This window comes from Lasioglossum baleicum, chromosome 1 (assembly GCF_051020765.1).
Source record: "Lasioglossum baleicum chromosome 1, iyLasBale1, whole genome shotgun sequence".
In the NCBI taxonomy this organism is placed as follows: domain Eukaryota; kingdom Metazoa; phylum Arthropoda; class Insecta; order Hymenoptera; family Halictidae; genus Lasioglossum; species Lasioglossum baleicum.
Genome location: NC_134929.1, coordinates 1,291,430 through 1,312,083, shown reverse-complemented (window position 1 = coordinate 1,312,083; position 20,654 = coordinate 1,291,430). Strand labels below are relative to the sequence as shown.

The 20,654-nt window shown below is 36.3% G+C and overlaps 1 protein-coding gene across 13 annotated transcripts in view; it reads right to left on the bottom strand.

Moving 5' to 3' along the window:
- Positions 1 to 20,654, bottom strand: part of LOC143210125 (uncharacterized) — a 957,580-nt gene that overhangs the window by 8,396 nt on the left and 928,530 nt on the right. For all 13 annotated transcript variants that reach the window (XM_076426766.1, XM_076426793.1, XM_076426717.1 and 10 more), the window contains one exon: positions 1 to 20,654. This exon is cut by the window's left edge and continues 8,396 nt beyond it. In XM_076426766.1, the coding sequence (XP_076282881.1) occupies positions 20,450 to 20,654 (205 nt within the window). In that variant the 3' untranslated portion in view covers positions 1 to 20,449.

The following is a 20,654-nucleotide window of genomic DNA, read 5'->3' as shown; positions in this document are numbered from 1 at the left end:
TTTTTTCTTTTTTAAATACTGAAATAAGGTATGGAAAAGAAAATTCAATATTTTTTATTTTTATAATTAAATTAAGTAAATTTACGTTATATAGACAAAACGTAACGTAATTCTCTAAATTTATGTTATATGTAGATATTTTTATGCAAGCTAATTCATGTATTTAGAAAGAGAAGTCATTCAATCGAGATGAAATCACGATCACGGCGTGAATGAAATTAAAATCATGACCGTGATCGTGATTCTGCGATAATTGTGATAAATCACGGTTAGTGACTCTGCACGCCATAACTACAGTAAATCTTTTATAGTCGCAAGAGCCTTGGGGAGGTTTGTTTGCGCAGTTCGTAGACATACACTATTTTTTTGAGCTTTGGAGACAAAGCCGAAGATAGAAAAGGATAGCGCGTGTCAAAATTCAATTTTTAAAACTTTACATAAATTGTAAAATTTTTGTGGCTTGAGTTAGTTGAATATCTGAGGAACAATCTCCCATCATTCGTTTTCCCATTCATGTATCCATAAAGCACTGAAATTTGTCGGAATTTTGAAATTGTGTTAACACGCTTTCATTTTTCAACGAATTCACTTATGAGTAACTGTTACCTTATTTACATACACTAACAGATTTTTGTTTTATAGAAGTTTTTTTAGCTAAGCATAAGGTATACTTTTAAGAGAAATTCACTTTTGTATTATATACATTTTTTTAGTTATTAATATTTAGAGATAACCAATGATTCAGTCACTTTCTTTATGATTCTAAGACTTTGATAATGACTTTGTTATACCTACGGATGTGACCAGGTGTTCATTTCTGTGCCATTGTGTTCTTTGAAGTTTTCTGATTAAGATGCAAGAAAAAAGGCTGCTACTACGGGCTACTCCGTGTTTTATAGTTGATCTACGAAAAAATGGCCATCGCGCGCGCGCGAAAATCGCAGCATTTCTCACATCCTGCATGTTCGCATTCGCTTTATCTTCGTATTAACTTAAATAAATACTAAATAATAATAATAAACACACAATATACACTAAAATAAGAAAACAGTATACACATGAAATTTAAATAATATATACATAGAGTGGGGCAATAACTATGTCCACTTTGAATATTGCCTTTATTTGTAATAATATGAAAAAATGTTATGGACAAAATTTGCACGGTTCAGAGGGGGACATGTTGTGGCATAAACATTTTCTGCGTGGGTGGAGGCATAGAGGAGATTTCAAGGTCACCTTGATTTTTTTAAATCGAAAGACCTACTTTTTGTATCATGAATCGATAGACTATCGAATTCTGAGTACAAATGTATTGACCTCCATATGTCTTAAATCTAATAGTTAACGAGATATTATCGAAATAATTTTCTTTCTGCATTTGATAATATGTCGTTAACCATTAGGTTTAGGACATACGAAGGTCAACACTTTTATACTCAGAAATTGATACTCTATCGATCAATGGTATAAAAAAGGGGACATTCTGTTTAAAAAAATCAAGGTACCTTGCAATCTCCTCCATGCCTCCCCCCACGCAGAAAATGTTTATGCCACAACATGTCCCCTCTGAACCGTGCAAATTTTGTTCATAACATTTTTCCATACTATTATAAATAACGGAGATTATTTTTTGTAATAACTATTTTAAAAAGATATTTTAATTGTAAATGATTACACTTTTCGATAGTGTACATAAAATAGACGAATAACGTTAAAATATTGATTATAATCCCCGCAGTACTTGATTGAAAAACTTTACAATCTAATACGCTCCTCTTTATGGACAAATTTTGCATTCAAAACATCCGTTTCAGTAAAAAATGGTAAACAGTATAAATAGTAGAAATCTCAAGCTTTAAAATGGTTGTTTTTTCATCAAATGTGGATCAATTTTAGCAAAGTTACAGCAGTTTCAATATTGAGCGAGTTTCGAACTAACCTATATCCAACGATAGAACAGTACCGTTGCGCGCAGCTTGGAAGATGGTGGAGGCGCAGCGAGCCTATCATCTCTCACTCCACTATCCCCTCCCCACTTTCTTGAACCAATTAGGGCGAAGATGCGCAGCGACAAACGAAAACTGGTCTTTACGCGGTACTGCTCTCTCGTTGGATAGAGTATAGCTGTGGCCGCTGAAATCGGGCATACAGCCCATTGTGCGCAGCTAAAAGTAGGAAACTTGTTTGTTTTTACTTATTTTTAATGAAATTTTACCTACATATTTGTATCATTTTCCCGATTGAGATGATACCAAACAAGATATAATTTGGCCCATATTTGCTGTACTTTCATCGTAAATTAAACCACTAAATATAGGTGAAATTATATCGTGTTTAGTGTAATATTATTCAAAAAAATGCCACAAATAAGTTGGTCAAAGACCCATAAAAATATAATGAAAAATAAAGAAGTTTCGTAATTGGATTCGTAGTGGTTCACCCCGATATATCCGAGCCAAGATCAGATTATTACAGTGGAGCAGAGTTGTGCAGAATTACAATTGAATTATTCCAGAATTATAATTACAAAGTAATTGAATTATATTAATTTATAATTTATAATTCAGATCTTCATTCAATTAAATTACAATGCAATTCGTAATTGCAATGGAATACAATTATAAAATACTTCGTAATTAAATTACATAAAATAGCGTTACGTATTATGAACGAGGACAAGGAATAGAAACTACGCCGCACAGACACTAAACACGTCTATGAAAAAAAAACATAACAATATATCGCACTTCTTCAAAGTTCTGGGCTATAATTTGGAGAGCTGTATTTTAATTATATTGTATTTCAATTATATTTTATGTCAGTTATATTGTGTGTATTTCAATTATATTGTACTTCAATTACACATTGTATTTCAATTATATCGTATTTCAATTACACATCTGATTAAAATACTTATAAATTGAATTACATTGTATTTCAATTATATTGTATTTCAATTACACATTGTATGTCAATTATATTGTATTTCAATTACACATCTGATTAAAATACTCAGTAATTGAAATACAATGTAATTGAATTAGCAAACTCTGCAGTGGAGGGGATATTTCTTTTGCATTCACCGTATACAACCTTTTTGCGACTGCAGAAGAATTACTGTAGTTGTATCTCTCCTCTTTGATATGGGTACAGGTTCTCTTCCATGCTAAAAGTGGGTATGATCTCTGTCTCTACTGACAAAAGTAGAGGCAGAATATTGTATCTAATATTAATAAATAAAGTTGTGTTAAAGGCTAACAGAGGGGCATTCCCTACGAATTTATTTTTAACAAAAATCTTTCATACGACCATTTCTGACGACATCCTTGAAGGGCTAATTAGTTGAATATTACTTTGAGTAATGTATTTGACACCATCCCATAAATTGGATCATAACATTAAGTGAATCCCTCGTTAGCGACGAACCTAGCCTCTAGAGGAGTCTAAATCATGTTGTGCACGATGAATCTCGTGTATACACAATATACAGCACATACAACGTGTCGCGTTGTTGACATTCGTGCATGTTCCTCGTACACATAAATGTGGATCCCGTATTAAGTGCATAATCCTATATATTACGATCTCCTGTTGTCATTTCTACAAAAGTACTACGCCTAACACGAAGTTGCAAAAAGTCTGCACGATTTCGCAACTTGAATCACACTTAGAATATTCGAGGAGGCAACTTCTCATTTAATTGGACGATCTGAATATTATCGATGCAATAGAGTGTTCGGGGTAAGGCATAAATGTTCGAGACCAGCAGTCTCGATTTTTAAATTACAGAGAGTCAGAATATAGTTTTCTTTATATATATTCACGGTCGAGCAATTTATGCCATATATTTTCGACGTTATATATGTAGTATATACTCACAAGCATCTCCAAGCTGAACTAATAACATTTATTGTCTAGGCAAAATTATGGCGACGACAGTGTATACGTAAAAATGAAAATTAACAAGTTAATACATTTTTCCAAGTCGACATTGGGTCTCCGTTGTTTGCAAACGTTATTATAAAGCAAAATATTAGAGATGATGTGTCTAGAGCGGTTCAAAAATATTTAGCAATGAAGCTACTGTTCATTTCCAGCTGTTCTTTTATATTTATTTGGTCCCCGAAATTTGAGTGTATCGTATCGTTCCTTATCAAATGAAACGAAAGAAGAATTCGGACATTGTCTGTCACCGCGAACTTTTTCTATAAACAAGATTTGTCGAAATGTCGCATAATGAAAACTTGAAGTACTATTTTGTACACACTGAAATAGCCTACTTTCATTATAGGTAATTAAAAATTAGCTTGAAATAAGGTTAACTTTACGTGTGTAGAGAGTTCCACTGAAAACAGACTACCTTAACATTTCCCATTGAGTTTGTATTATTAAAAAAGTATGCTATTAAAAACTGAGCAGTTTCAAAGGGTCACGTACTTGTCATGTAACTTTTTCTTCGCCTGATTATACTTCACTGTCACTGTGAATTATATAATTGTTTCATTAATTTTCAACTTCCAATTATTATAGACTACGGATTTTTGTGGGAAATAAAAATGTTCTACCTCATTTGCAACATTTAGGTTTCGAATATGCTTCTTTGTAATCAATAGGTTGAGAATAATTTATAATTTTGTAATCTTTTTTTACTATTTTATGTTCCATTTATTATTAATTTTTGTCATAAATGTATAAAATCCGTAGTCTAACTGTAATATTGATAATGTTCCATCTCCTTTCAGCGAGGAGATTACGGACAACATTAGTAGCAAAATATATCGCATAATTCTAGTGACATACACTTTAATAACATAAACTTAACGAAAGATATTAATGCGGTCTGTTCCTGAAAATCCATTCTGTATGTAACATATACATGAACATTTACAGCGAGTCCCAAGTGTACAGTTGAAATATTTTAAGGGACGATAAGAGAGAGAGAAAGAGCTTAACTGAAACAAAACCAGTATTTTGCTGTAACAGAAACCACACTGTTAAAATATTTAAATTTGCTCAAGCGCGGTGCGCTATTTCTTTAAGCAGTACATCAGTACTTATTAGTTCAATTCATTATATTCATTCAATTATATTCATAGTTGAAAAATTCATGTAGAAATAAATTAAATAAATGACCGAACACATTTTACAGTATTTTCCCTAACTTAGCACTTATAAAATTTGTTAAATTCAACATGTTTGTAGGACATTATTGTTTCTAACAATGATCAACATTGTTTCGAAAGGATCTGATCCAACCATAAGCCATCCAAAAACAAAACAATACCTATGATATTAAAAAACGCATGAATCATTCTTATGAATGTAATTGGATACTTAGATTTGATGTATTACGTCAACCAAGATAGCACAAAGGCGTCTTAAAGACATCTTAAATACGTCTGCAGTTGGACATTCAGACGTCTTAAAGATGTCCCGAATGTCCTAAATTTTTAAAAAACGCCACATTTAAAACACGGACTAAAAAGTATAAAATAATTTTTTCTAGCCCCATACAGAATCCTAACCCCGTACAGATAATCCTGAAAATTTGTGATTGTGAATTTTGAATAGCTATGAAAATACTTGTATTGGGTCTATAACTTAAAAACCGGAATTTGACACTACATGTCAAAACTTGTGTATACGCTGTAGCAAATCATTGACATACACGTCACTCTGAAGCTCTATTCATAACCTGCAAAATCTGTCAACAGTGTTTGATTTGCTTGTGCGCATCATATTTTTTTTCAATCATGGAAAATTTTGAAAATTGGCGAAAGAAACAGCATTTGCGGGAAGTTTTGCTGAGTCACTTTTTTCAAAGAAAACTGCAGCCGAAAGTCATCGTTTGCTCGTGGAATTGTATGGCGAACATGCTCTTGCGAAAATGCAGTGTTTCGAGTGGTTTCAACGCTTTAAAAGTGGTGATTTTGACATCAAAGACAAAGTGCGGCCTGGACAGTCGAAAAAGTTTGAAGATGAAGAATTGGAAGCATTACTGAAGGTCAGAAGGGAGTTGTGTATTATGAGCTTCTAAAACAGGGTGAAACCATTACTGGAAGACTGTACCGAAAACAACTGATTCGTTTAAAGAGAGCATTGAAGGAAAAACGGCCAGAATGGGAGACCAGACACAAGACATTGATTTTCCAATATGACAATGCTCGGCCACACGTTGCTCAACCCGTTAAAAACTATTTGGAAAATAGCGGATGGGAAGTTCTGCCCCACCCGCCATATAGTCCAGACTTGGCGCCTTCTGACTACCATTTGTTTCGGTCGATGCAGAATGCACTTTCCGGAATACGCTTCACTTCAGTCCAGGCATCAAAAATTGGCTCGATTCGTTCTTTGATTCAAAAGATGACCGGTTTTTTTGGGATGGCATCCACAAATTGCCAGAAAGATGGGGAAATGTTGGAACTTCCGATGGACAATACTCTGAATATCAGAATTGTACAAGATTTTCTTTAATAAATGTTCAAATTTCCTAAAAAAATTCCGGTTTTTAAGTTATAGACCCAATAAGATTTAAAAAGTAAAACGTGGGGCGCAAGATAATACATAGTAAGGAGTGTAGAGAGTAGCTGCCGCTGAGAAAACTGGCACAACAGTTCATATCATTTGCAGTGCAATAAAATTGTTTTCGTTTTTCGTTTTAAATCCTACAAGAATTTTCATAGCTATTAAAAATTCGGAATCACAAATTTTCAGGACTATCTGTACGGGGTTAGGAATCTGTATGGGGCTAGAAAAAATTATTTTATACTTTTTAGTCCGTTTTTTAAACGTGGTTTTTTAAAAGTTTATTTTATACTTTTTAGTCCGTTTTAAAAACGTGGTATTTTTTAAAAATTTATTTTTATTTAAATATTCGAACTGTGCCGGCGACTGCGACTCTCCGCGTCTCTTTTTTCCGATACGCTGTCCTTCCTTGTGCCCAAAACGTTCATCGCCAATTAAACCACTAATTACAGTTGAAATTATATCGTGTTTGGTCTTTTTTTAATCAGAAAAATGCCACGAATATATTGATGAAAGTTTCATAAAAAAATAAGTAATAATAAAAAAGATTAAATATTGATGTTACATTGTGAGGACGCACGGGCATTGAACTGTGCCGACAACTGCGACTCTCCGCGTCGCATTTGTAGTGGTTCACACCGATATATCCGAGCCGAGATCAGATTCTACAGTGGAGGGGATATTTTTGTTTGCGTCCTGCGTGTACAGCCTTTTTGCGTCGATAGAGACATTACTGTACATAGTGTCGATCACACCACTAAAACCTGTTTGAATGATGTCGTGTTTAGCGTTATTTTAATCAGAAAAGTGCCACAAATAAGTTGGTGGAAGTCCCATAAAAAAAATAATGAAGGAGGCAGTTTTTGGCTTCTCGTAGGTATGTCACGCACTAGACGGGCAATTTGTTTTTCTTAACCCTTTGCACTTGAATGGCGAGTCTGAGGCGCCAGTAAAAATTGCCACACCATTATTCAAAACAGTTCTAATATTATTAAATTCGTCTGTTTTCTATAAATTGTGAAAAGCTCAACTGTTACATGAGGACACTGGTTTTTGATGTGCACAATGTAAGAAAGATTACATAGAATAAAAATGATCTGGGTTGAAAGAAATGTCTTGATTTTCGAATTAAAATTGCTTCAAGTGCAAAGGATTAAATCCTACGGTCTCCGTTTTCTTAGATCAAGAATTTACCATACATCAAAAAGAATGTCGCAAGAATTTTGTTTGTTTCGTTTGAGCTCCACTACGACGCCTAAAATATTTCAACTTATGTCCAGGGCACCCTGTAAATCATATCATAGAGAGATTACATGTATATATTTATTGTACAAACACATACTGCTATAGTAAAAATTTAATATTGGGACGATGAAGGTATGGCCCCTGGTTTTTCATACTGGTTGGTCCAGAAACGTGTCACGTGATAAATCGCTTATAATAAAATGCGTGAATCAAATCGGATTACGGAGACTAGTTGACAGGCTATCGATTTTCAATATCCGAGACAACTTGGGCAAGTACTTGAATCTGTCGCACATATTTCACAATCTATTGTTCCCACGTAATAATGAGTCCCGACAAATGATAATGATCTCGCGAATTCCGACATTTCTTTTCATGCTCCCGGAATCTAAAATGAAGAAAGTTAGAGCATTGAATTCCGCGAGAAGTTGAACCGAAACATTCACAATAATTAATCTATCGATATCACAATATTGTATATGCTTATTCGAAGGGATTACAATTGCACTGATTGTTCTAATAATCACGAAAGAACACTAAAGTATGCACCTGAAACTATTACAATTCGCTCGTACACATACAATCACGATTGTTTACAATTTGATAAGCATCTCAATGAAATGTTCCGGATAACAATGCGTTCGATCGTTCGCCAACGAATATGTTAGATTGATTTGGTGAAACGAAGGAAACCGAGAAAGTTTATTAGCTATCGGCACTCGCGAAAAATGATTTCGGAACTTGTATGTTCGCTTAAAATTTACGCTCGCGAAACGCACATTCGTTAAGTCGTTGCTTAAAATTCGTTAAACGGAAGGACAAACAGTTCACACAAGAATTTATTCGAAGTCATTGCCATGTCGAGTAACAGCTTGTGTAATATTGACTTTGATCGATTCTTGTGTTTGAGCACTGATAATATAATAGTTGTCTTAAACTATACCACTGCAGATGTCATATTTTGCAGGGACACATAGAATTAACGTAATATTTCGAATTTCTTGTACGAAAATTGATTGCGATCAGTGAAGCCAGAATGAGCGCCTAACGGCGCTCATGTACTCTCCTCCTACCCCTTCTACTATTCCATTCCAGCACCATGCGCAGGCGCACACTCCACGGTCCCCGTCGCGCACGTGCAACGTGTCACCCATTCGCCCCACTCATTCCCCGTCATCAGAGAGGGGGTACATCATTTCACCGTGACTCCCCTCATCTGGCAACACTGATTGCGATGCTTTTGTATAGCTGATCGCATAATCGAAGTACTCATGGTGTCAATTGAGACTAACGGTCCCGATCGTAAATACACCAATTACTTTGTTCAAATTGAAACTGGACATACAATGCGAGCCAGTAAAAATATTGCGTGAGCCAGTAAAAACTACAACCTAAAATAACTCGGTATCTAGCAGTAGTATCAAAAACTTTTTAATGAATTATGATTTCTTTTACCCCACTTTTCTAAGATATGGAGGTAACCTTGAGTTTTACAGAGGTTTTTCATTGTCAACTGAAAGTCATACTATAGCTCTTTCAAAAAGCTACATTGACTTTGACAAAGCTCAAGGTCACCTTAATATCTCGGGCAAAAATAAGACATGAAAAATTAAATTTTTTCAAAAGTTCTTCAAGGTCAACTGAAAGTCATATTGTAGGTCGCTGTACCATCGGCGACAACTTGATTTTTAAGAAATGATTGACTTTCAAGAACCTCAAGGTCACCTTGATAATTCATTAAAAAGGTAGTTGATAGAACCAAGTTATTTTAGTGTTATTTTAGTTGTTACTGACTCACGCTGTACCATATATGACGAGTTTCATTGTAATATTTGACTGTCGATTAAACTGCAAGATAATCAGTTATTAAAATTTTCGTGAAACGCGCGACTATGTTTTCACGTATAAACATATATTCCGATTCGTTATTAAATGAAGTGTGCTCTTGTAATTTCTATTTCTATATAGTTCTTTGGGTAATCTGAAAAATATATTCTTTGGTTCTACTCCTCTGCCATCCGTATGTACATTGCCTGTTACTCGTTGTCAGCGCTGTTCACAGGCGGAGCCACGGCCGGAAACATGGTAAATTTGGCAACGCTGTATCAGTTCGATTTTAAGTGATTTCGAGCCGTGCACATTCTATCACGGCCATTTCTGTAAGCAGTATTTTGATCGGACTGATGTTCTGGTTGTACGCGGCGTTGCCACAACACATGTTCCAGCCTGTACGGCCGTGGCGGAGCCCCTTCCGCAATTTCGTCTTCGATACGCCGTGTATATGAAACTTTTGCTTGTATCCGCTGCGGGCGCAGTGTCGCCAGTTGAACTCACACATTCCCCTCTTTCTCCCCTTCCACTATCCCATTCCAACACCATGCGCACACTCCAACGTCCCCCACTCTAAGACCGTAGACCACGGTGCCCGTGCCGTAGACTGGACTGGTCATCAGAGAGGGGGTACTTAATTCCCCTCGATTTTCTCGACCTGGCGACACTGTGCGGGCGTGCAACACGATCTCAATGTACTCGTAGTGTTCGCGTACTATCAAAATTTCTGTGTCTCTGACGAACCAGTTCGCGCTTCACGCTCGGCTTGTTTTTAGTCGTTTCGAAACGGTGCTGTCGGCACGATACACGATCGCAGCACCTGCGTAATAAAAAGACTGCAAATTTTCATGCGAAACTTGATTTCCAATTAAAGTAGGATTTAATATCTTCTGCGATACAAAAATTTCAGCGAGTTGGACGAGATTGTATTCGTAGAAATAAATATCGCCTTCAATATGGAAGATAATGATTAGACTGCCGATCTTCATGCAAAATAAATAATGTTCGTATCGATTGCAGGACACAGGAGCCAAATAAGTCTTGTATTCTTATCCTAATTATCCTATTAAGCTGAAACTAATACATTGATGTTCTTAAATATTTTTAACATGTCCACTGCTTTAAACTGTACGTGCCCATTTTTGTTATAAATGCATAAGATCCGCAGTCTAATAATGATATTCTATTCTGGTTTTCAAGTTATCGGTAAGTTATAAATACATAGAAATCTGCAGTCCAACAAGTTACGTAATATCGCTTGAATCGTTTAGGGGAAAATAATTCCAATAGGTGTTCCAACATAAAACGCATCGTACAGCGGCCGACAAAATGATTGAGCTTTGTATATTTAAATATTTCCCATAATTTAAAGAAAAACTGTAGGTTCTGCGTACCCTATATCAGGCCTGGGCTCTGAGAGTCGATGACGAAAAATCTCCCACTATCGCGCTGTGGTCGTCCGTCCGGCCTGCCGCGATAGGTCGACCAGAACTACGGAAAAGGATAAGCCCAATGAGCACGCAGGAGACCCGAGAAGACGAGTCGCCCATCACCACGGAAGTAAATCCGAAAAGTAGGGCCCTGGGCGGTGGGGTTTTAGTGGGTATGGGTAGGGATATAAGTCCCGTTCCCCCAATTTTCACCTAAGGGGGAGCCGAGCCCCACACTACCTCCCGAACTTCATCTGAGGGGGGTGTGCGTAACAACATTTCCCCACCGCCCTGAAACAAAAGAAAATGCCGACCAGCACGAAGGCCAGGGATGAGCATTTTTGTCTTAATTGACGAGGAGACCTCGCGTATCGAGAACGCCGGATTGCAACGAGTTTTCATGTGGGACATAGCTTACGCATCCTCATGAACTATCCAATTGGTTTTAGCCGCCAACGCGAACCCGTTTTCGAGAAAAGCGATTTTGAAATGCGACATGTGCGTTATATTCTTTTTTCACTTTCTTTTTCATTTTTCTACGTGCTCTTCAATTTTTCAAATTTCAATTTCAACATCAATTTTAACTCTTCGATTTCAACTTCAATTTTTGAATTTCAACTTCGTCTGCAATTTCCATTTCAACTCTTTTATTTCAGCTTCAATTTTTCAATTTCAACTCTTCGATTTCAACTTCAACTCTTCAATTTCAACTTCGATTTCAATTTCAACTTCGATTTCAATTTCAACTTCGATTTCAATTTCCATTTCAACTTCAATTTCCATTTCAACTTCAATTTTTCAATTTCATCTTCGACTTCAATTTTTCAATTTCATCTTCGACTTCAATTTCCATTTCACAACTCTCCTATCTCAACTTCAACTCTCCAATTTCAACTTCGACTTCAATTTCCATTTCAACTCTTCGATCTCAACTTCGATTTTTCAAATTTTTCAAAGTTAAATCTAGCTTTATCAGAAGAACGCATGTGGAATTGACATAAAAAGTATAATAAAAATAACAATTGCAATTAAATCACTATAAAAATAATAAAAATTGAAGTTTAAATTGAAGAGTTGAAATTGACGAGTTGAAGTTGAAATCGAAGAGTTGAAATGGAAATTGAAGTCGAATATGAAACTGAAAAATTGAAGTCGAAGATGAAATTGAAAAATTGAAGTTGAAATGGAAATTGAAGTTGAAATGCAAATTGTAGTTGAAATTGAAGTTGAAATGGAAATTGAAGACGAAGTTGAAATTCAAAAATTGAAGTTGAAATCGAAGAGTTAAAATTGATGTTGAAATTGATATTTGAAAAATTGAAGAGCACGTAGAAAAATAAAAAAGAAAGTGAAAAAAAAGTATTTATCAAAAATGCCGACACGGGACACGAACCTCGACCAATCTCGTGGTAGACATTCGCTCAACCCTCTCGGACACCGACCGCCTGTGACAAGAGGTTTTCACTCATGGAATATAACGCATATGTCGCATTTCAAAATCGATTTTCTCGAAAACGGGTTCGCGTTGGCGGCTAAAACCAATTGGACAGTTCATGAGGGTGCGTAAGCTATGTCCACACAAAAACTCGTTGCGATCCGGCGTTCTCGATACGCGAGGTCTCCTCGTGAGTCTCAATTGTCCCCACCATAGTGCCGAGTGTCCCCCACCAGCATTAACCGTTCCCATGTAGGAAGCACGCGCTTCAGCCGTCGCGAGCAGTGCGCTGGCATCGCGACGAAGGGGCGTTCCGCATGAAAGAGAGGTTGGCGGGGGAAGCAGGCGTTTGAGAGGCCCTTACCGTTCCCATCCCTGACGAAGGCCATCAGGCAGGTGTGGGCATTTTTGTCTCAATTGAGACAGGACCCACTGTCCCCCACCAGCATCCATCGTTACTATGAAGGAAGGACGCGCATCGTTCGTCGCAAGCAGTGCGCAGGCCTCGTGCGTCGGAGCCACGAGGAGCGCCACCGAAAGGAAGTTAGGTGGGGGAAGCAGACTTTGAGGGGCTCCACCCGTGCCCAGGCTTGCCATAAGGCAAGTTCATCTTCCCCTTTTGTGCTAGCTGGCCGGGTGGGGGTGCCGATTCGACGTCATCGACTCTCGGAGCACGTCCAGGCCTGCTCCATATGTTGGACGTGTCCTCTAAAGTGAACATATTCAAGTTCAGGTTTATGCGGTGGAAAAGGAGCATGTTGAAGGAAAAAATCTGAACATTATCTGATCTTGGTGAGACAAAATGGTGGAACACCCGACATGTTTTACTCTCTTAGGTTTCTTGTCAGTGATCAGCTGACTGCGGATTTTTATGCAAAATAAAATTTGTCTGTGTCGATTACAAGAAGTAGAAGTAAAACAGAAATGTGTAACGGTATCTTTACATTCTCCAAATTGTTTAGCGGTTTTGTATTTTATAATACAATAAGTATAAAATCTAAAATCTATTTACAATCGATATCCTATCATTTTGTTCAACCAAGGTCAACACACGGTTACATTTTTCCTCCAAGTTTCCTTGTGCATACTACACAACATCCAATATATGAAGTGTGCAAAGTGCACTTTTCCTTCTTTTAATTATAAAAAATATTCGGATATGTTAAACGTCTTCATTTTGTCTAGCATTAGATGATCGATTCGAATGATTTCGTACATTATGTACAGAACAGTATGACACCTAAACCTTGTTCACACAACGAGATGGGACAGTAAAGTACCAGCGTGCGTGCTTTGCTGCCTACCCAGGGCCGGCCATCTGGGGGGTGCGGCGGATGCTATGCACCGGGGCCCCGAGATTAAGAGGGCTCCAACATGATCAAGAACTAAAATAATGTAATTTTTCTGAAGTAATTAATATATTAGCAACAACAAAATCACGCATTAAATAAACATGCATTAGTAATATGGTCATGTTTGTAATTTTTTTTACTTTACAAAATATTCAGGGCCCCAAATGGTTTTTTGCACCCAGGCCCCTTATAGAGAAGGCCGGCCCTGTGCCTACCTGAGAATTCATCTCGTTGGACAAGGTATAGAACCGGTTACGTTGTATTGAAGGCTTGCACGAATCACGTCTGTGAATTACAGTGTTCTGGTGAGTTGCATTGCAGTCGAGTTTCACATCGGTTGTCGGTGAACAATGAAATACGGAAGATTGAACAGGAGAAAGGGGGAGACACAGAACATCGTACGGCGACATATACAATCCTTATGTATTCACACGAAACATCCATTACGTCCGTAGAACAGTATAACTTTGAATAAACATCGATTAAGTGTACGAATCAACCTTCGAAGTTGCACAGGGCGGGGGGACGTTCAGAAAGCTCTCATTCAACTGGAGCATTGTATTTCTAATTATCTGTGCAATATTGACAATATGCGATGAATTCGATCGTAGCACGCCGTTCATTATGTTTTCGATCAATAACGAGCATACTCAGTCCAACGTGTGTGTGTGTCTGTACGAATGTGCCATTTCGCAGAAATATGGCTTCTCCCTTCCGGCATTTTGCTCTTGTTTCATAATTCTCTTTGCTTTTTAAGAATTTGAAATGCTGGTCAGAAAGAAGTGCATCGTTTTGCAAGGAAAATTTAGGCGAAAGTTCCGAAAATCAGTCAAATCGGATTTGAACTCAAACTTTCCACATAGCCTCGTTTTGCGTTAAAAACATGCTTCCCAAAATAATTTTTGGCAACTCAACATTTTCTTTATCATTTCAGTGTCTTTTATTTATTTATTTTTATTGTAGTGTATCGGTAAAACAGTGACTGAATCATCGGAAACAGACATTAGCGCTCCTAGCGAAAAATTCCGGAACTATAGTTCTTCCCAACCCCCGTCTAGGGGTGTACTTCGGCTTATATTGTTAATATATTTAATTTGTTGCTAAATAATTGTACATTATTACAAAAACTTCGAAAAAGAAACAAAAAAAAAATTTCCCCGCACGGGGCGCGAACCTGGGATATCCGAGTAATACGAATTTTTTCCAATTTCGAAAGCGATTTTCTCGAAAACGGGTTAGCGGTGGTGGATAAAACCAATTGAATGCCCGCACACTCTTGCACACCGCGCCGCGCCGGCCCCCTTAATAAATTGTTTTGTTATTTGATGTGCATACTGTGATCTTATATCCAGTATATGTTTTAATTAATGTGAAGGAATATTCGTTATCTTTAAATTTAATTATCACAGAGTATTGTATAACCAAAATTATTGCATATGAAATAAGCTAAAACATATTCATAATCATTAATTTATTTATTATTCATTACTTTGCAACTGTTACGAATTGTAACTCGCAATTTTGTTTTAATGTCGTTAATAGGAAACATACAGGTTATGCCTCAGTGATTTACGCGAAAAACAGTTATACAACAGTGCATAATCAAAATCACCGTAGATTGGGAACGAACGTGATTGAATCACGAGTGATATAAAAGTTATTGAGAAATTGATGTTAAAACTGAAAAATTGATGTTGAAATTGAAATTGAAGATGAAAATGAAGTTTTGAAATTGAAGATAAAATCGGAAAATTGAACTTGAACTTGAAAAATTGAACTTGAAATTGAGTAATTGATGTTGAAACTGAAAAATTGAAGTTGAAATTGAAAAATTGAAGTTGAAATTGAGAAATTGATGTTGAAACTGAAAAATTGAAGTTGAAATTGAAAAATTGTAGTTGAAATTGAAAGTGAAGTTGAAACTTAGAAATTGATGTTGAAACTGAAAAATTGAAGTTGAAATTGAAAAATTGATGTTGAAACTAAAAAATTGAAGTCGAAATTGAAAAATTGATGTTGGAATTGAAGTTGAAATTGAGAAATTGATGTTGAAACTGAAAAATTGAAGTTGAAATTGAAAAATTGAAGTTGAAATTGAAAAATTTAAGTTGAACTTGAAAAATTAAGAGTAAAATAGTAAGTAAATAAATTAAATAGTGAGTAAATAAATTAAAAGTAGCAGTTCAAATCGAGATCTAACTAAAATTTGTCGGTAAGGTAGGAAATTATATTAGCATGCTAAAAAAATTTTTTCGAGTCGCCAGAAATCCTCGAGCAAACATGTTTTTAATGCAAAATGAGGCTATGTGCAAAATTTGAGATCAATCCGATTTGCTCGATTTCCGGACCGTCACCCAAAATGTATACTCTTCTGTAACAGTCAATTCACCGTAAATGTATCAATTGCATGGAAACATAATATTAATGTATGCATTTTTATGCAACGAGATAAGAAAACACTTATGCACTTCATGGAAAGAGTATAAACGTTTATGTAGACAGAATAAAGACAAAACATTTCTTATTTCTCGGTATTATTGTATTATCATCCTCGACAGTTCTAAATATATCTGTTTTTTATATTTTACTTGTTCACGAAATATTTGTTCTATGAAGAAGTAAATATTTAACACATAAAGAAAGAAGATATTCAACAATGAAACAATGAAAGTGTTGTTCATATGTTTACACGTACCAATTTGAACTGTCTTTACAGTTATCATTAGACTGCGGATTTTATGGACTTCAGACAAAAATAAACAGGTGGGACATAAAATAGAAGGAACATCAAATGAACTAGATACGAGTGGTAAATTATTTACAACTTACTGCAACTGTGAAGGGAAGAAATCAATTTTCGTGTAACTCCCCCTCCTTGTAATTGATGCAGAGAATTTTTATTTCGCACAAAGATCCGCAGTTTAGTTGTCACTGCATTTGACCGAGGACTGTATTGAAAAGAGGAAGTCATCATCGACTGAAGCAACATTATGGATCTTTCTTGAGCTTATCGTACATATGTACAATGCACACTGACTTGTAAAAATATTTAAATGCCTCCGAATAGAATCTTGAATGCTCTAACAAGAAATAGTTACATTATCGATTTCAAAATCATTTTTAATACAATAACAGCAGATTTTCGATTCACGTCAATTTAACGAAGAATTTGCTGCATCGACATACTCAAAACGTTCGTACGAGTAAAGAGTATTTTGTTACTTTTCTCTATTCATTACTTTTTTATCTAAAAACCTATCTTTAAATGTGGGCCATAAATTGATTTAGTTTCAGTTTAGTACTAAAGTGAGAAATGTTCGATTTGTGAATTATACAGGGTGACTTGAAACTCTTATCAAACGATTACAAGCAGTATTCTACAGACAAAATTTAAATGAAAGTTTATACAGTGTAGTTGTGTCGACGAATGTAAAATGTGGTTATATATTAATTCGAATTTTGTTTATTTGTAAGATGTAATATAATATTAAGAGATTTTTTACCAAACTGTCGAAGTATCATATACACATACATATTGTATGTGCATTAATTTACCTTTGAATTAGAATTCATGAAATCTTGTAAAGAATTCCTTCAAACTGTGATAGACTTATATTCAGAAATGTTCAACTACATTTAATTGTCAACATTGGAAAACGACTGTAGAGAAGCCTAAGATCTATTCTTTAAAATTCATTTTTGTAAATATTGATCATTTTAGTTTGCTTTCAGCTGTAATTTGTATAACATAGTAATTGCATGTTGATGCTGCAACGACAGAAATAAAATTCTATTACTTATTCTCGCATAAATTTGTCCAGTATTTTATATCGTAATTTTATTTTTAATAACAATTGTTGAATGATATCGGCGCTACGGTTCGATCGTTAAATACAAAAAGAACAAAAATTAACTAAGCAAATTTTATTTTTATTAGGAAAATATTTTTATTAAAGTATTATGTTGCTTTATATGAACGATTCGTTTCTTGTAACAGTTTGGAACGACAATTGTACTAGAAATCATTTAAGTATCTAATAAAAACAATATATATATATAATAATTAAGAATTACTATTAAACTTCAATTCACTAATTTACTAATGTACTATTTAGATTTTCTATTTGCTAAGTAATAGATTGACTACAAAATTGCGGCGGTTAAAATACCTTTATGGCGTACGAAGATTTATTGTATACGGATATTGTTTCGAATTTATTCGTAACACTTCATATCATACACATAAGAAAGTCTTTTTGTAATAAAAACACTTGTCAGTTTATAATGTAACTAAATTCTTTCAAGCACTGAATACTTCCAAGGAGAATGCAAAGCCTTCGCGTCACAGATTTAGTTGAGACTTTACAGAGTTATAGATCTCGTTCCCCTGATTACGAATATGCCACATTATAGGGGCAACTACTCAGTAATTTTCGAGATATTTGCAAATTGTAGTTTTGTGTACGTAACATGTCGGTTTACATAGTTATCAAGTAATGGTGTGGCGTAGCGGCAGCGAGCTGAACTGCTACGCCGCTCCGTGGGCCCGGGTTCGAGTCCCGTCGTAGTAACTTTTTTTTATACTTTTTTTTTTATTATTGTCCTATTTTTTCTATTGTATCATTTTTGTTTTTTATGTATTATTTTAATATAAAATTATTTTAATACAATTATAATCTTTTGGGTATGTAGTAATAGATCTAGTGTTTCTATTATAAAATAATAAGTATCATTTTCAATTAACCCTTTGGCGGATAAAAATATATCTAAAATATAAAAAAAAGTAAAAAAAAAAGTTAATACGACGGGACTCGAACCCGGGCCCACTGCGCACAGTGTGCAGTGAGAACTTTCGACCAGACTCGATTTAAAATCAAAGAACTTTCGATAGAAATGCGGTAGAGCGATGAAATTTTTTTAGAATTAAAGCTGAACCTTGGCAGAACATGGGAAAAATAGGGAGATTATGGTACGAACGTTTTTTAAACTTGAGAAAATTCGTTAAACATGTAGAATTTCGAGAAAATGTGATTTCTCTAGTACCATGTGCGGAAAATATATTTTTTTTGACATGCTATATATCATTTTCTTTGGATTTTTTCACGCTGATTTCAAATCTGGTCTCAAAATTTGTCTATAAAAAAAATTTCATCGCTCTACCTCATTTCTATCGAAAGTTCTTTGATTTTGAATCGAGTTTCGATCAAATTGCCCACTGTGCGGCGCCGCGGAGTAGCAGTTCAGCCCGCTATCACTACGCCACACCATTACTTGGTAACAGAGTGAACTAAACTGACATGTTACATCCATAAAACTTTAATTTGCAAATATCTCGAAAATTACTGAGTAGTTGCCCCTATAATGAGGTATGTTCGTAATCAGGGAACGAGGTCTATAACTCTGTAAAGTCTGAACTAAACCTGTGACGCGAAGGCTTTGCATTCTCTTGTTAGATCGAAGGCTTTCGAATACTTTCGTTAGTGTATTCCAGTGCTGGACACGTTTGCCTCAATTCAGGCGAAACCGTCCCCACCATTGCACCGACTGTCCCCTTTCAGTAAGCGCTGTTACCATCGAGAAGGACGCGCTTTGTGGAGCAACGAAGACACAAGACACCAGCAAGCGCGATGAAGGTGCGCGCTGCATGAAAAAAAGGTTCGAGAGGGAAGCAAGCGTTTGAGGGGCTCCAACCAGTGTCGCCAGATGAGGGGAGTCACGGTGAGATGATGTAGCCCTTCTATGATGACCAGAGTAGAGGAATAGTGGCACGTTGCGCCGTGCACGCGCAACGTTTCACATATTACTCTACTCTTAATTAATTTGTTGTTTCATTTCATTACTCTACTCTGGCCATCAGAGAGGGGGTACCTTGTATTCCCCTCGAGTGCTGGTTTGGTCACTTTCTGGCGACTCTGGCTCCAACCGTGCCCAGCACTGGCGTATTCTTTCTCAAACGGAATTTCGTGTCGTCTGAATCTTCGTGATGTAAACAAGTTTGATTGATCATTACGGAAGAATATTCTCTTTCTCCCTATGCGTTCGACTGTGATAAGTACGTACAATAATAATAAGTAAAAATTTTACTGTTTATATAGCATTGTTTCTTACCGATTAATAGTAAGGAATTTCGCTCTGTGATCGTGCATACGATATGTACAATATCAACGACGATCGCAGCAAAAGAATGTGCTGTTCTGATTATTATCAACGATAAAATTGTTAGGGTCACCCGACGAAATCGGTTCCCCGAATCGATCGATGCACGATCGAGACATGCTTTACATGCTCGCACGCCACTTTAAACTTAAAACTGTATTTAAAATTGACTTGGAATTTCACGTTTAATACCGTTCGATCGGAAACATAATCGACCGTAAAGTGGGAGAGCATCGTTCGACAGAGTCGGATTCTCCGTTGCCGCTTTTGACAATAAAATCGAAAATTTCTCTCCGAACTGGTCATGGTCTGAGAGTTTCGCGTACAGTTCGTTTGCCGCACGATCGCGAGGTCTGCGTTAGGTTTACCTTGGAACGAGGTATACTCGACATTTCGGATCACGAGAAGTATAGTAGAGTGATCATGCTGGTTCACACGAGGAACTCCTTTAGGAAGTCCTCGGCAAGCATGTCCTACAAGTACTCGTCTACGCGGTCGTTTTCGTCTGGCGGACTTGGTTCGCTGACGCTGAGTATGGGCAGACCAAAATGTTGCACATCGATGCTCGATTCGGGCGTGCTTCTCGCGTAGTCGCAGCTCTTCGAGTGATCGACTCGCCGATGAGAGTGGTGATGACAGGGCGGACGAGCGTCGATGACGCAAGACGGTCGATAATAC